General features: G+C 37.6%; 1 protein-coding gene across 1 annotated transcript; it reads left to right on the forward strand.

The window, feature by feature from the left end:
- Nucleotides 1-5,576: 5,576 nt before the first annotated feature.
- Nucleotides 5,577-12,962, forward strand: LOC146162661 (uncharacterized). Its single transcript, XM_083385614.1, has 8 exons — nt 5,577-6,075; nt 7,293-7,406; nt 8,141-8,195; nt 10,164-10,208; nt 10,656-10,799; nt 11,234-11,371; nt 11,882-11,957; nt 12,502-12,962. Exons 1-8 carry the CDS (start codon nt 5,836-5,838, stop codon nt 12,551-12,553), a joined length of 864 nt encoding a protein of 287 aa, XP_083241740.1. The 5' UTR covers nt 5,577-5,835; the 3' UTR covers nt 12,554-12,962.
- Nucleotides 12,963-16,252: the final 3,290 nt, after the last annotated feature.

The raw sequence follows: 16,252 nt of genomic DNA on the forward strand, positions 1-16,252 counted from the left end.
CTGAGGCCGTGATTGGATTGTCGACGCTCGAACCCGTGTGAAAATTCCGGCGCCAACGCCGCTCGAAAGCGTGACGTCATGAGAACGGAAACGGCGCCAGACTGCAGTGCTACAAGCTAGCAACACAATACCGATGGGATGGCGATTTTGACCGGTTTAAATGCCCTGTTTGAACAAAGCCGGCTAGTATGTTATAAACCTGTTTTGAAAGGCGTTTTTTTCAATGTTTTTTTTTTAATTTCAATGAATTTGGCACAAATATATATATCTTAATAGAATTCAAGCAAAACCACAAAGGTTGTAAAAAGATCCAAAACAACTTTATTCAACAAAAGCACAATAAGATATAGTTACGCATAAGCGTCGTCAGTTCTGGTAAGATTCCTAATTCGAATGAATCTTAACAGAAATGTTTTAATTGAGTGTAACGAACCAACTTAATAGCGAGATTTATTAATGGGAAATAGAACAGCAGATTAACAAGATAGTACCTTTTTTATTGCGTCCAATGTTGGTAATAAAAGTCACAAAATGTTAAAAATTAGGTAAAGTCAAATAGGGCGACCTTATTGTGAAAACGATGTTTTGATACGCACCTATATTATCATATATATCAGTTTATTCAAACCTCTCTTATACAAGCCGGAACGCAATTAAATACATTTTTGAAACAAGGCGACAAACTATGGCTGGCAAATTTTTAAATGGACCCTTTATTCAAAAATGTATTTGCTATAAATCTGTTTTAAATTAACAGAATTAATCTAGCTGTAGGACAGAATTTGTCATTTTTTACGCGTAAAGATTCCGCCGAGTATTAAAAAAATACGAAGTCTGGTCAGCATTACTGCAAGTCATTTCTATTTCAAATCACTGATATCGAAATATACGGATCACCATTAACACTGGTAACCTCGTCCGAATTTTATTGAGCTTTATTCGGCCAGTAACGTCCCTAATATGACCTTAGTCTTAATACGCGGTTTCCAGTCGAACAACGGAAACACCAGCGTCTTGCGGAAAATGAGGTCCCATGGGTTGCGGTGGCGCAATTGTCGCCATCTCTCGACGGGGCAGGTTTGATTAGAGACGACCTCTGTCGCGGCAAGGTCACACGGCGGGTGCATCATTCGAATTTTTGTCAAGAGCAATTTTTGAGGCATAACACTATGGTCTTTGCTGTAGCTTTACGGCCTATGTCGGATGCCTGAGCGCTATAAAGCAGTGTTTGTCAACTTATTCCGCGGCCACCTAAATACTATAAGAGTAAGCATAACAGCAAAGCTTTGGCGAACCAATTATCTTCGCAAAACATTTTGCAAGCCTAAAGTAAACAAAACACTAAATAACACAATAGCAGTAATAAGTTCAAATGTAAATAATTTGATACATGTCTGTCTTCGTTCTGCTTCCGCAAAATTCTCAAATTTCGGTGATCCATTACAGCAGGCGACCCAACCAAGTCAAGCAGCGACAAACTTTTGGGTTGTAACATATGGGCTGAGAAACACTGATATAAAGGAATATCACATGTACAGAATTAAAGTAACACAAAAGGCTAAGATCTGATGGGAACAAAACTATTCGGTGCGATAGAAGTTGACGTAAAATGGGCAACACAACTGATGCAAGCCTAGGCTCTTGACGTGAAAATCGGGAAAAAGACCAAATTTAGGCGAAAAAGGGACAACTTTGTTAACTGGGGTTCGCACAAAAGCGTTAGAGCCTCTATTTTATTGGTAAGCAAAAGGGAAGCACTTAAGGAACAGTCTAGTAATTGTACATGTTTCGCCCGAGTAATGAACGTTTTATATACCTGTGAAAATCAGGATTATATCGAAAGTATGTGGGCTCGGTGTTGTGCCAATAAGAAAAACCTATTTCGCTTATTTTATGATCTTCAAAACCTTAAAAACGTCTTGTTCATATTCTCACAAAGCATAGTCTGTGCGTATCGCAATTTCTACCACAAAATTTTCACCTCCAAAACCAACTCACCTGTGTTAAGCGTCCAGCAAACTTTCTCATGCACTGAAACTACAGTTCCGCCACCTGGATGTCATCGTCGGTGTGAAAAAGCCTAGTATTAAAAGTTTTCTCGACACCTCAAGGTGGATGTAAAATTAAATGCGGAATCCCGAAACTGATAATCTTCAGCTTAGCAGCGGTTATGCGCAGCCTTGGAATATGTGGAGCTGGCAATTACGAAACCAAGCTTAAAGTGTTTGGGCTGTAATCTCATCCAGGTGTGACAAGTTTCATGAAGCAACAGAGTTTGGAAAAATGTATAAAAAAAGTGATCCAATATGGGTAAAGAGAATAAAGTAATTATGCTGAAAGTCTAAAAAATAATCAAGTTTTAAAGAGATAAAAAAAAATCGAAAACGAGTAAGTTTTTTAACTTGACTTGAGGGTCATTGTTTACCTCAGATGGGTAGAGTTTGGTTCCTGGGTGAATCGTTTTAGTTCAGAACATTCTATTTTTAATTAAATGTTTAGAATATAGGAATTAACATAATATATAGAAAAGTTTTTGTTTAAATGTATTAGATTTTTTTAAACTCCACTCGAGTGCTGCTATTATGAGAAATGGACTTAAGAATTCTTATTTTTAGATTCGAGTTAAGTATATTTTTTTTCAGTTTTTTTTCATCTTTTTTTCAGTTTCAGTTTTTTTCATGACTCGACATGAGTATGGATCTGTTGTACAAAACTCGGAATTCGAGTAGTTGTTAAAAGTATACAACGTTTAATCTTGTTTGAAATCGCCTTATTCAGGCCATCGTGCAATAATATAAAATGCTGAGAAAAGCACATGTAAGAAATACACCAGTGACGTGCATTTAAACTGCTTGGGAAAGCAGGCGAAAGTACAATCCAATAAGTAATTTGCGAAATGAATTTTTACCAAAAGTTCAGCGAATAACGACTGCCTTGCGGTCGGCAATTTGCTAAAAAAACAGCATTTAGCACCTTTGGCGTTTATCGCAAGATTCACACAAAGCGTGGCCCTTGGCAGTTACATGGTTGAGGGGGCAGAAAAAAAACGTTATCGCAATAATCCCGAGTTATGAAAGCGGCAATTGCGGGTCTGGATTAATTCGGCTTAGCGACCTGCCATCTGTGTTTGCAGAGATTGGCCGATGACCGATACACACGGCAACGAGCGTTTGTTTAAATTGAGATACACGCTTAATCCCTTCGCGCTATCTCGACCATTATGCTAGCGCGGCCATTTGAGCCTTTTCCATTAGCCAAGAATCGTCGCCGCTGTATTGGAGCCGTACAGTGAGCGAGTTTTTTCCTAATTGCCCGCGCTCTCTATTATCCGACAATGCGTCGCGACGCGGGCACAATGGAACAAACAGTATAGAGCCAAGGGGAAAAAAGAGGGTCGCGTGGCGGACTGGTCGGCCTGAAAGAGAGAGAGAGAAGTCGGACCGCTGCGTAAAAGAGATTGAAAAAAATCTCTTTTTCTCTTTTGTCTGTCGAAGTGTATTTATCGCGCAAAGCCTTTTTGTGAGTTAGTTGTGACTGAGTCGGTGTAGGATGGCGGTCGTACGCGTTAATACATTGTCGCCCGGCTTTTCGGTTTTTTGAACTCTGCAGTTTGTGTAAGGGAAAGTTGTTTGCTTTGCGAGTTTCAAGTTTCTGTGTCGCACCTGTGTTGTTGTGCGTTACGTACAACAAGTGGCGCTAAGTCAGCACTTTTTATAAGAAAACGCGTAGTTAGCTCCATATACGTTAATGGTAGCCTGGACTGGATAAAGCAGGAGAGTTAAGATTTGGAAGACAGAAATGGACTTATCGAGATACCGAAGGTTGACTTTCTTGCGAGCAGTAAAAAATGCTAATTAACTTTGTGTAATCGTTTATAATCGACAAATACTACGTTTGAGTAAAACATTTAATTTTTGGAGCATAGTTGCTCGAGGTTTTAGTAAGACGTAGTAAGAATATCAAAATCCGATACAGAAATATGTATCATTTTGAACGTTTCGAATAACTCTTTGTTCATTTTCAACATCTTCGAAAATGAATGATGAGTTATTCCAGATGTTTAAAATGCTACCTACTTCTGAATGGGCTTTGATATTCTTACTAAAATCTTAAATGGTTTCACGGCATTGTTTTGTGAAAAATAATCGCGTAAGCACGTTATGCTGAGAACCACTGCTCGCGCGGTTGGTGCGTGTTTATTTTTTCTGCCGAAAATTGTCCGCGACCACCTCGCAAAAACCGCAAAAAATGACCCAGTCAGTGGCGATAAGAATCGCACAGAAGTCAGTTAAGTTCCCATGAAGACAACGAACGACATGGTTTATGTAACCTTGGCCTTTTTGGTCAACAGTGTGACCCAACCCTATGTTAAGGTTAGCCGTGACCGCTAACACATCGCACAGCGTATTACAAATGTATGCGTTTCGGTGGTATTGTGACTCCATTTTTGTGAAGTTTGAATGTTCTCAGTTGAACTCAACTACGCACTGTATTGAAAAAGAAAGCCTAAGAAATATAAAGCGGGATTTCCTAAACGTTTTGTACGCGAAATATCGCATGATTGTATTTGAGTTTGGAGCATAATGGCTGGAGGTTGTAGTAAGACGTAGTAAGAATATCAAAGCCCATACAGAAGTAGAAATCGAATGAAAACATGTTGAAAATTAATAAAGAAATATTCAAAACGTTTAAAATGTTACATACTTATTTGATATTCTTACTGTAATTTGTGTTAAATAAACCTTCTTTATGCCAGAAAAATGTATTTAAAAAATGTACAAAGGTGTGACGTTTTGAAATATAAGGCCTTGCATGTCTAAAGCACTAACTAACCATAGCGCCGTTTTTAGCCTCATTTGATGCAAACGTTGAATTCGTGCGGTTTTGGTTCACGCCATTGCAGAGTATGCGTAAAAAACAGGGTGAACTAATCCGCATAGAACGAAAAATCGCTTTTGCAACAAATGGTTTAAGTTTGGGCATGACTTGGCAACCAAACTCCGTTTACTGACCGTCGCTTGGCAACGGTGTTGATTAAGAGGTTAATTAATGATTTACATTACTCGAAGCCAAATGTGCAGAAAATGCGAAAGCCATATGCCCCATTGCCAAAATAAGGCCATGTTCTTATGTGTGTATAGCAGCTTCCAACTGTGCAAAGTAGTGTAACATATATTGGCCTCCCCTTTGCGTTGTTATGATTTCTAAGCGATAAAATCGTTCTACAGGTGAGTCAGGCGTTAAATCAAACAACCCTATAGCTTAATATTTTTACTCGAAAATCATTTCTAAAGTACAAAACCACCCCAGTTTCATAATTCTACTCAGAAATCGTTTCTGATGTACAAAATCACCCCAGTTTTCATAATTTTATTTGGAAATGGTTGCCGGCGGACACAGCCATACGTTGACACTTGTGCAAAAGGCCTCACAGGTGGCTTTGCTTCTCGTGCAGGTGTGATCGTATCAACAAGCGGTTCGCGTCGATATTATTCGTCCGATATCAGCCGCGATCGGGCGCCGCCAGTTTACAAACACTTGGCACTTCGTCGAATGGCCGCGACGCGACGCGAAGCCATTGTTCTAGCGTTCTACAATCTCTCCAGACGACGCTAGACGCACTATAGTTGGTCGATTGGATTCCGTGGGGATTATGCCTTGCATGTGTGCGTGCCATACATTTGGCCCCATTGTCTAATCTAATATTTGTTCCTCACAGCTGTTTTCTTCAATCCACAATAGAACTGGCAACATCGCGAGTCCTATATTAGAACGCGAAAGCCGATAGCGATTCATAAACCTTAAACGTATATTTAAATCGATCTGTAAACAAACATGCAAGCTTCAAGCCTCTGTTTCGTCACGGCGCTGATGACATGTGCCCTGATTACGTCACTGACGCCCAGTGGAACCGCTGCCGACAATTCGGCCTCGGTTCGGAGCAAAGGGCGGTCGCTCGGCGCGCTAGAGAGCCGTGGGAAAGGCGACCCGGAAACGTGCCGCGCGGTTTTGCGGAAGTGCAAGCACGACAAGAGCTGCAGCAGAGCGCTGCAGAATCTCGATAAGAAATGCACTGTAAGTAGTATTTTACTCTTTTCGCTTTTTTGTTTGAGACACATACTCCAACTTTGGAGCAGTATGGTTGGTTTTTGTAGTTGGACGTGGAATACATTTAGGAGTCCATATATAGAAGAAGGGGCTATAATTTCAAAGTTTCTAGTAAATCGTAAGATAATGGCCGGAGGTTGTAGTTAGACGTTGAATGAATTTTCCCTCATATATACGCCTAATCATTAATTTTGTTAAGAAAATTTAAGTAAAGAAAAATACACAAAGATCTGTTAAAAAATAAATACTCCTAAATTATTGTGACAAAGCGGAAAAACCTCAAACTCTCGCCAAACCAGAATACAGCCTCAGTTGATCTAAAAATAATCAACATCGTTGCTTGTGAAATACACAAAGATCTCACAAAACTAAACGCCCGGCATATCTACAATATAAAACCTTGAGGAATAGCGAAAATGACTCTTACAACTTTTCGCCGAGACAGTTAAAAAGTGTCACAGCGCGCGAATTTCAATGGAACGGAAAAGCGATTGATTTTGTCCCAGTCCTCTCCGTTTAATCGATGGATGCGAGTTTAATCGATGTAGCTGACACTTCCCAGTAACCGACAATGGTCAAGCCGCCATCGCATTTTACAGGGGGCTGGGCGCGGACAAAGAAAAGTCAGGAAACCGGTAGATTCAATCTTGTATCGTAAATTTATCTCGCCGACTGCGTTTCACCAGAAAAGGCCCAAACCCATTCTCTGTGTTAAACGAAACACACAGTTTACTAACTGTGATAAGTGCGTCAATTCTTCTGTCTCTATTTTAAATCCTCTTTAAACTCAAAGCTTTATTAGAAACGTTTAAATATAATTTTTGGAGGTTGGCCCCGCAGAATGTAGTTATTGTGTGAAAATTGTTTAAATGTTAACATTGTCGATTTTTTTTATCTCCATTGTTAGATTTTAAACCTTCAGGATAGCGCAATGATCCCAATATGTAGTTATATTATCTGCAGCTTATGTTTAGTAAGTGAATTCCCTGTTATAGTAGAAAAAAAAACTAAATTTCTAATTTATCAGTTGTCCCATCCACAAATTGTTTTGCGACATTTATATTCCCTCACGCATTTTTCCGAGTTTTTAACGCAGCATTTAAGCAGTGTCCACTATACCTGTGGCACTGATGCGTCACAGCTTTACGTTGTTACGTTACATTTCTGACATTGTTACGTCACAGGTGAAAGCGGGTCAGTGCGCGGCCAAAATGAAGGACCTTGAGGAGTGTGCCGAGATTATGGACGTGCTGACCAAGAAGATATTCGACACAAGACAGAAATGCGTTTGTCAAAGGGTGAGTTTTAAACTAAGCAAAACAAAATGTTTGGAGCATAATGGTTAGAGGTTGTAGTAAGTATATCAAACCCCATACAGAAGTAGGTTGCACTTTAAACGTTTCATTTAACTCTTTAATCATTTTCAACATGAATTTGTATGTTGAAATTGACTCAAGAGTTATTCGAAACGTTCAATATGATACCTACTTCTCGTAACTTTTGTATGGGCTTTTGTACTTTGATAAGCCAAAATCATTTTTTTTTCTCTGTGAAAAGAACACTGAAACATTCATACACAAGTATATAGCCGAAAAGCAACAATATTAGTCTGATTCAACGCCTTACTGCAACCACAACCACAACCGTTAATGCCTCAAAAACTCAAATTGTATACAACTCAGGGTGCGTCAAAACCAGTTTACACACAATATGTTGCCACGAAATGTTGCCTACCGCTAACAAGGCAGCGCCCAGCCCACTTGATATAGAAGACGATCTTTCATCCCCTAAACATTTGAGTAAACAGGCCTTTATAACCACTGTGTGTATTTACAACACAGTCAAATGCTGCAATTTCTAGTCGACTAGACCTAGGCTTAGAGTTGATGCCAATGTCGCTCGATAAGCCGGCCTAGACGCGATATTTGACCTAAATGAAGTTCCCATTTGCTTGTGTGTTAAATAAAACGACTGGGCGCCTTTCCTTGGCTTGACTTTGTTTGCTAACAATTGCACCTTCTCTATTTCGCAGAGCGCTGTTCGGTGTTCAACCATCCATAACCGTGTCTACGAGAACGCTTGCTTCAGTAAGTTATTTTATTTTTCTCTTAAAACAAATTATTTAAGCCTAATGAGTAGTTTAGGTCTTCGGGGAAAATGAATATAGATATTGTTTTATTTTTTTTTAGTATTCTTTTTAGCAAAATAAATGCTTTAAAAATTGCGGCAATTGTTTGAAGACATTTGCGAAATTTTTTAACGCCAATAAAATTTGTAAAATTGTTAAGTTCCGACATCTTGTAAATTCCCTATTATGACGATATTTAAAACAAAAAACTCTAATTGCCACCAAACATTTTAGCGAAATAGCGGAAAACAGACGAAAAATGCGTTTGCCGTGGAACCTTTAAAAATAAGTCGAACAGTAACTATAACAAATGAATTTGCAACACTTGTTTATCTGCTCCCGTATTAACGTAGCGAAACCAAACCAAAACATACGCATGTCGTTAAAATACTCCTAACCACATACTTTTAGAGCACAACGGTTGGACGTTGTAGTAAGACGCAGTGAGCCTATCTGAGCCCATACAGAAATAGCGAATTAATTAAACCATGTTGAAAATAAATAAAGAGTTATTCGAAACGTTCAAATTCAAAATGATACCTACTTCTGTATGGGCTTTGATATTCTTACTACGCCCACATACTTTAAGGCATAAACATATATATTTTTTTTTAAGTACTTTTTCGGTCAACCTCGCAAAGACACAAACGTTAAAATCTCTCACAACTTTCGTACTGAAAAGCATCCCAGGGCCTAAAATGTCACGGGAACGATCCCTTCGTAATCCTATCTTCCCTCAACCAACGGCGCGAAGCGACCCGCAGCCTTAACCGTATTAATTTCGACTTGCGTCAGCCGGTAAAAATAATTTTCGAGTGCGCTTGGGATAAGCGCCCGTTATTTGACCAAGGTATATAATAAGCAGAGTCAACTAACTCGGGTTTGTGTGATAAACCATTACATACCGAGAGACAACCAAATCTGAATGTTTATAAAAAAAAAGGTATCTTCTTCGCTTGCAAATAAATGAAGACAATGATTACCAGCAGAAATATTTTTTGGGATTTTATTTCCTAATGAAAATAAGTTAATTTTTTTAAGATGTAAAGATATATATATATGTATATATTTCTTTAAAATCCATCTTCAGTAATTTATTCAAATATAAATCTTAGCCTGTGTGTTTTTTCAACTTTACTATATACACCTGATTAATACAACCCAAAGCATTATCCTATTGCTACACAATCTGTTTAAAAAAAATGTTGTACACTACCAAACAATTTAAACCCATAAATCATGCTAACACTTGAAAATTTGAACTTTTTGATATTTAAAAAAGGACCATTCATGCGCTGCAAAAGACTTATAATACAAAATAAATCTCTATAAAAGTTTCGCGAATGCAACGAGACGTGTTTCAGTCCGATTTCTTGTGACACATACAAAAGTCTGGCGAACAAGTAAAACGCTGTGAACAGCCGCCAATTCAAACTAACCTTTATATTTGTTTAACCCGACTTACGTAAAGTACGTTAAAGACAAAACCACCGACAAGAACAGAAGCCGAAAGTGCCCAAAAAAAGCAATTAGTGTTTTGTAAACCAAGCCGTTCGTTTCGCAAGTCGCCAGTAGCTAGCACCACCGCGTGTCTTTGAAGTCATTATTAAAAAAGAAAGCCCCAAAGTGACGTCACAGTCGACTAATTGCGGGTGGCGCGCGCGCGAGGGATTTTAGAAGTTCCGTAGGGGGGCTCGATTTGTTTTGCGCGCGCGGGATTAGTCGGATTAGGCGTAAAAACGCCCCCCCCCTCCCCTGGCTTTTTCATACGTCCTTGTGTAAACAGCAGAAATCGCGGCGGATTTTTTGGTATTTTTCCGCATTAGCTGAGTTTACAAATAGCAGTAAAGTTTAAACGAAGCAACGCGTGTTTAGACCTTTAGGGCTTTCCGGGCAATCCTAACGTTTTTTTTAAACTTTTTTGCAGAGTCGGTGTCCTACCTGAGGAATATCAACTTGCTGCCACGAATCGGTGAGTTCAATTACCCTCCTATATTATAGGAGCGCTATAGTTTAGTTCTTTTTTATGATAATAAAACGTCAAATTAGTGCCAAAGCCCACAAAGGTATCGTCGTGTAAACGTTTCGAGTAAATCTTTAATCGTTTACAACTTGAAATAAATCAATCGTTTTCAAAAGTGTGAAAGAAGTATAAAAAATAAAGTATAAGCGCTAAAGCTAACAAAAAATGCCCTTCAGGCGGGAAATTTCGCCAAGATAATTCGCTGGGATTTATTAAGCCAACTTTTAAACAAATTAAAATAAAGGATTTTGCAGCTGAAGTTTAATATTTCAAAATATGTGAGAAAATTCCCGATAAGCGGAACTGTAAGCATTACAACGTTAAGGGTTTACAATTTCTCTAATTGCCTTTTTATAGAATTTTCAATTTTTACCAAATTTTCGTTTCGATTTGCAGAGGCCAGCAAGCAACAGCCGGAAACGGTGGTGCGTAATGATGACGTCATCGACACAGGCCTGCTCGACACACTGATGACTTATGAGGACTATAAATCGGAAGAGGTGGCAAAGATTTCGACTCCCGTGGCCACAAGTGAAAATGGTGGGTTTTTAATGCGCTTGAAATGGTAGCAGTTTTTTTAAGAGCGTTTTACGATTGCTAGTTAACTAAAAGAGCGTATTTAAAAAAACGTCCGTAAATTTCTCTTTCGTGCTTCTTACGTGATAAAATATTAACGACTTAACAAAAAAATCAAGCTCAAATGCGACAAAATCATCTCTAAAGTTCATGTTTTTAGTCATTGAATTGTTAAGGAAAACGTTAAAAATTACAATTTTCCTTTCCAAAAGTATTTTAAACCAAGCATGTTGTTCTCAATAAAATATGATGTAAAATTAACCGGTTGTAATTTACGGAACTCAACACACCAACTTAAATTCACCAAGACTCAATGTCAATGTCAATAATCTCGTCGAAGTTTTATTTCCAATGTTTTTGCTCTTGCCTAACCCTGAGATATTTTTTTTTGTGTTTAGTCGAAACCACCTTCACCGTCAACGAAGTCATCACCGAAACGCGGCGACTCAAGGATAGTGACGTCATAAGTGTGGACGATGACGCGTTTCGCGGTCCAGTGCACAATCTGGCTCCACATGATGACGGAGTGCTACTTCGTAAGTGTAAAACCTTTTAAGTTACAAAAATGTAAAATGATGTTTCGGGTCATAATGAAGACGTAGTAAGAATATCAAAACCCATACATAGTAGGTCAGTTTGGACGTTTCAAATCACTGTTTATTCATTCTCAATTTAAAGAGATATTCGAAACGTTTAAAAAGGATAAAATAAAATGATCTTCAAAGTGAATAAAGTTTTTTAGTAAATGTTAAAAAAATATGATAACTAATCTACTACGAAAACCTTCAGCCATTATGCTCAAAACTGTATCTGTTTTTTTTTTAATGCGAATCATGACAAAAAAATATTGAATTCCAAAAAAAATCCCCCTTACAGGCTATATTACCCCAAAATTTAATACTCGAAAGCCTGTTATCTCAATAAAAAACAAGATATGTCCCGAAAATAAATTTTCGGCCCATATAATAATCGATTTGGAGTCAGCATACTTCCGCGAGGTGGCGTTGCAGAGTTGATTTTAACCATTTTTCTTTTTTTATTCGCAGACGTGGTTGCCATCGCAACGGGAGTCCTGGTGTTACTAATGTTGGCGGTTGGAGCCTCACTTGTCGTATACTTCAGGTGAGAAGCACTTTTTATAAAAGTCCATTTAGAAAAACAGTTTTCGAACTAAATACTGGTCAACGTAGAATAAAGACGGGTTTAAACAAGGCAGTGTCTATTGATTCGGAAATTACTGTAGTTTCTTAGATTTAACTGTAATTTTACATTCGTTTATTTGAAAGCTTTCGAATCGTCTTTGTGACGAAATATACCTGCTTTCTTTCGATATTGAACAATTTCTTTATTGTTGCTTCGGCCTAGAGTAGTGTCTTTTAAAATGTGGGTCTTGATAAAGCATGAAAATGAAAAATGAAAGATTTTTTAAACATTTTGCATACATTCAGGTCAACTTACGTTTAAATGAAAACAGTGGTGTTAAAATACGCAAAAAATATATGATTTTAGGATTTTTACCAGACTAAACTTTTAATTGTTCAAAATATCCATCTTTGCGTTGGCCTTGTCATATCTACACCCCTTTTCCACATAGAAAAAATTCTACTTTTTTATATACCATCATTTATAGTAGTTTTATAGACTAAACCAATCTTTTTATTCACAGCATGCGCAAAAGTACGATGCACGATGAAAAAAAGCAGCCAACTATGACGTGATTCGCTTCACCGCCTCCGCCGCTGACGTCACAACGTAACGGCTTCTGCACGTTCAAACTACCTCAGAGGGACACTTTCGCGTCATAATAGTGACGTCTTAAGGGAATCGGCTGCGCCCCTGGATGCCGAGGGGATCGGGGAGGGAAAATCCCCAACAATGTACCGCCGAGGGCGACTGCCGATAAAGATTAGGTCGATTTTTGTTTTTCTTTTGTGTGTTGTTGTTATCGTGTGGGCTAAAATTTATTTTTTTGAATGAATATTGCTTGCTTTGTCAAAATTTCGTTTTTTTCTTTGCTTTGATTTTCTAAATCTCGACAAAATATTTATTAAAAATTGTTTTTCTTGAATACTTCGGCTTTACAAATGATTGATAATTTTATTTAAAGTGCTAAAAATGTTGGATTTTCTAATTGGCTAATATCGTCCAACGAAAGGTACACAAAAAGTCGCTTCAATGTAAAGTTGCTTGTATCAAGCAATGATGCCATGGTTGTTTCTCGACTCGCTTCCCTTTGAGTTTGTGTAGCTCAGTTGGTAGAGCTACGGTCCCGGTATTACCGAGGTCGTTAGTTCGAACCTCACTACAGGCTAGTTATTTTTCTAGCCTGTCCTAGTGTCTTTGCTTGCATTCTCGGTCAACAGATTCAGGTTAATCTGCAATGGCTTTCGATGTACTACATTGTCTGACATCGCGTTTTGTTTTTAATTCCTACCAGTAAGTTCGTTGTAAGGCATGAAACAGATTTCTTCGAAATATTTTTTACGGTTTTGTTGCTTTTCCAGTTCTCGCGATTTATTTTTTCGTTTTGTTGGCGTTTGCATCATTATACACAGTAGTTTGACGCGTTCGCTTCTATTTCAATCGCGCCTATTACTTCTAGTGTTCTATTTATCACCTTTTGCCGAGATTTTTATGCCTGACAAAATAAAATTAAGAAATGAAACGTTTTTTTTTGCTTTTTCAGAGGATCGTTTGTTATAAAGAAGGGTCAGCAAACTACATTCCACGGGCCAGACCCGGTCCAGCGAGACAATTAATCCGGCCAGAATTTTTCCTTAATAAAGATTAGAATTGAAATGTTTATTAAATGCAGTTCAAAACAACATCTTTTTTTTTAAACTGTGCGACATTTTATTAAGGCTCACTACAGATTTTATTCCACATTTTTTTGTATTTACTTCTTTTGACGATAAATTAATCAAGGCAATCAATTTGGACAAAAAACGACAAACCCGGTCGTCGATCGTAAATACCAAAAGTTATCCGACCCACAATGGTCAGGCCTTTATCTAGCCTTTTATGAAAAAAAATTGGTCAACCCTGTTACAAACCAGTTGATACAAACCTTTCAGATTTACGGCACCCTTCATAAAATATAAACAGTTCGCTGCACCCTTACTGGCATTTTCGCCGAGTGGTTTACTCTGATGTCGCATTAATGAAATTGAAACAGCACACATAAATTGAGCACAAGGGAGGAAAAACATTCTTGATTTGTTGCACTTCAATCGTACACAACAAATGTTTTAAAAAGCTTACCAATAGAAAAAATTCCAATCCAAAATAGTTTGAAATATTTCTGGGCACCTTTCAGCGTTAGAAACGGCACTCCGTTAAACCACAGTTATAAAAACAGAAAACAAAACCTTAGAAAAGGCCAACTTTTTCTCCAGCATTATTAAGGCCTGTGTTTTTGAAACCGATATTCATGGACAATTTTTAGGTGGTCTGTAAAAATCGTTTGAAAACAATAAATTAATTTTGTAAACATTTTTCTCAATTTTATTGTCAGAGTTAACTGAATTTAGCAACCGACAAAAAAATCGCATATATTTGGGTATTTTTGTACGAAACATATATGAATTCCAAAAAAAATCCCTTTGAAAGCCAGTTGATTGATTGATTGATTGATTATTTCCCGAGAAACATAAACAACAAACCTTCACGTTGGAGGAACAGATATTTAAAACCAAAAGGTACTTGCTGTTCGCATCACAGATACCACAATGTGCGAACAGAAGAAAGCTTTTGAAAGCAAATGTATATATATATATATATATATATGAACAACTTAACAAACAAGATACTGTTTTTTACCATTGTGGGTCTTTTCAGACCTTACGATACGTATAAAAGATCAACCAACCACAATGTTAAAAACAAACATATATTCCAATATAAACAATAAAAAGTAAAGAGTATTATTATTTTTATTAACTATGGTGGGGCCCGAATGTGTAAGGGCCGATTTGATACCAAATGGACGCAGCCAAACATGGCTATCCAACAAAACATTCGTTTTTTTAACAATGGCTTGCGATTCGAGTTATAAAAAAAGATCAATATACAGTAATAATTAGTAACTTAACAATCAAAGGCAAATAAAAAGCTTCCTAAGGCTAGTGCAATGTTTGGCCTAAAAGCTGAAAATATAACTTAAGTTCAAATTTTGATAGTTTTGCCTATTTGGCTGCAATAATGGCGTGATATGGTATCCGTATCAGGTAGGACTTAAAAACTACTTTTTAAAATATCGGATGTCAATTTTGAAACAAAATACATTTAGAAAACCCTATAGTTGTTATCAAGCTTTTCAGCGTCTAGTATTACCGTTTGTTTGGACTAGCAGAGGCTTGTAATGTTGATGTCACTAGATGGTGTTTGCTCATTAAAACGGTGTATACGACAATGATTGATTAAATACCAATAATAATAATATAATCTGCCAGTCGAAATGTTCATTACTGCGCATATACGCTGAATAGGTCAACCTACTATACGAAAAAACCACGTCAGAACGAATGACGCATTGCTTGTCCATCAGGCTTTTGGATCGATTTTAACAGCTGCAGAAATACAAACTGCAGGCGCATTGCTTGGTTATCGAACATTAAGCGCGTGATGTTAAAAAAACACTGTAAATCTTGGTCAATTAAATCAGTAGTTGAGGCAGTGATTCTCAATCTGTGTGCTGCGGCACCCTTGGGTACCATTTACAAGGCTCAAGGGTGCCAAGAGATATTTGAAAATCTTTACTAATCTGAGTTTTTTGCTAAACTCTTACTACTTCTAGGAAAGATTAAAGTGGAATGAATCCAAGTAAAACTTCCTACGTTGTGTAGAGTTGATGTGTGTTGTATTAGGTCCGTTTATTGTGCCAGTATAGTGAATTACCTACGGAAAAATCTTGTAGGGGTGCGGCAATCTATTTATTATTTCTGAGGGGTGCCGCTATCAATAAAGGGCTGAGAAACGCTGAGTTAAGGCGTGTTGTAAATACGGCGTTCGATAAAAATAACGAACAGGGAAAATATTATTTATTGACCGTTATCGCTCGTCAATAACTGTTTAATGTTTAATGCGGTAGTTTAATGCGGTATGTTACCGCTTTCTCACAACTGTATAAAAAAGAAAACATAAATACCATAAAGAAAACACATAAATACCTTAACTGTATTTACCAACTTAAAACATATGAAGGGCAAACAGTTAAAAGTATGCCCTAGTTAAAAACATAGCTTTGGTTGCGGTTTGTTAGTTCGGCACAGGGGGTTTATTACAAGTACTTTTCGCTACGTCAGTTCCAAAACATTTTGCACGGCAAAATAAAAAAAGAAGATGCTATTCACCCGACCACCAAAGTTATTCAAATCGACATTTAATCACTAACGGGTGCAAGCGTAAAAGAGCAACCC

Source organism: Ascidiella aspersa, chromosome 3 (genome assembly GCF_963924565.1).
Source record: "Ascidiella aspersa chromosome 3, kaAscAspe10.2, whole genome shotgun sequence".
NCBI classification, from domain to species: domain Eukaryota; kingdom Metazoa; phylum Chordata; class Ascidiacea; order Phlebobranchia; family Ascidiidae; genus Ascidiella; species Ascidiella aspersa.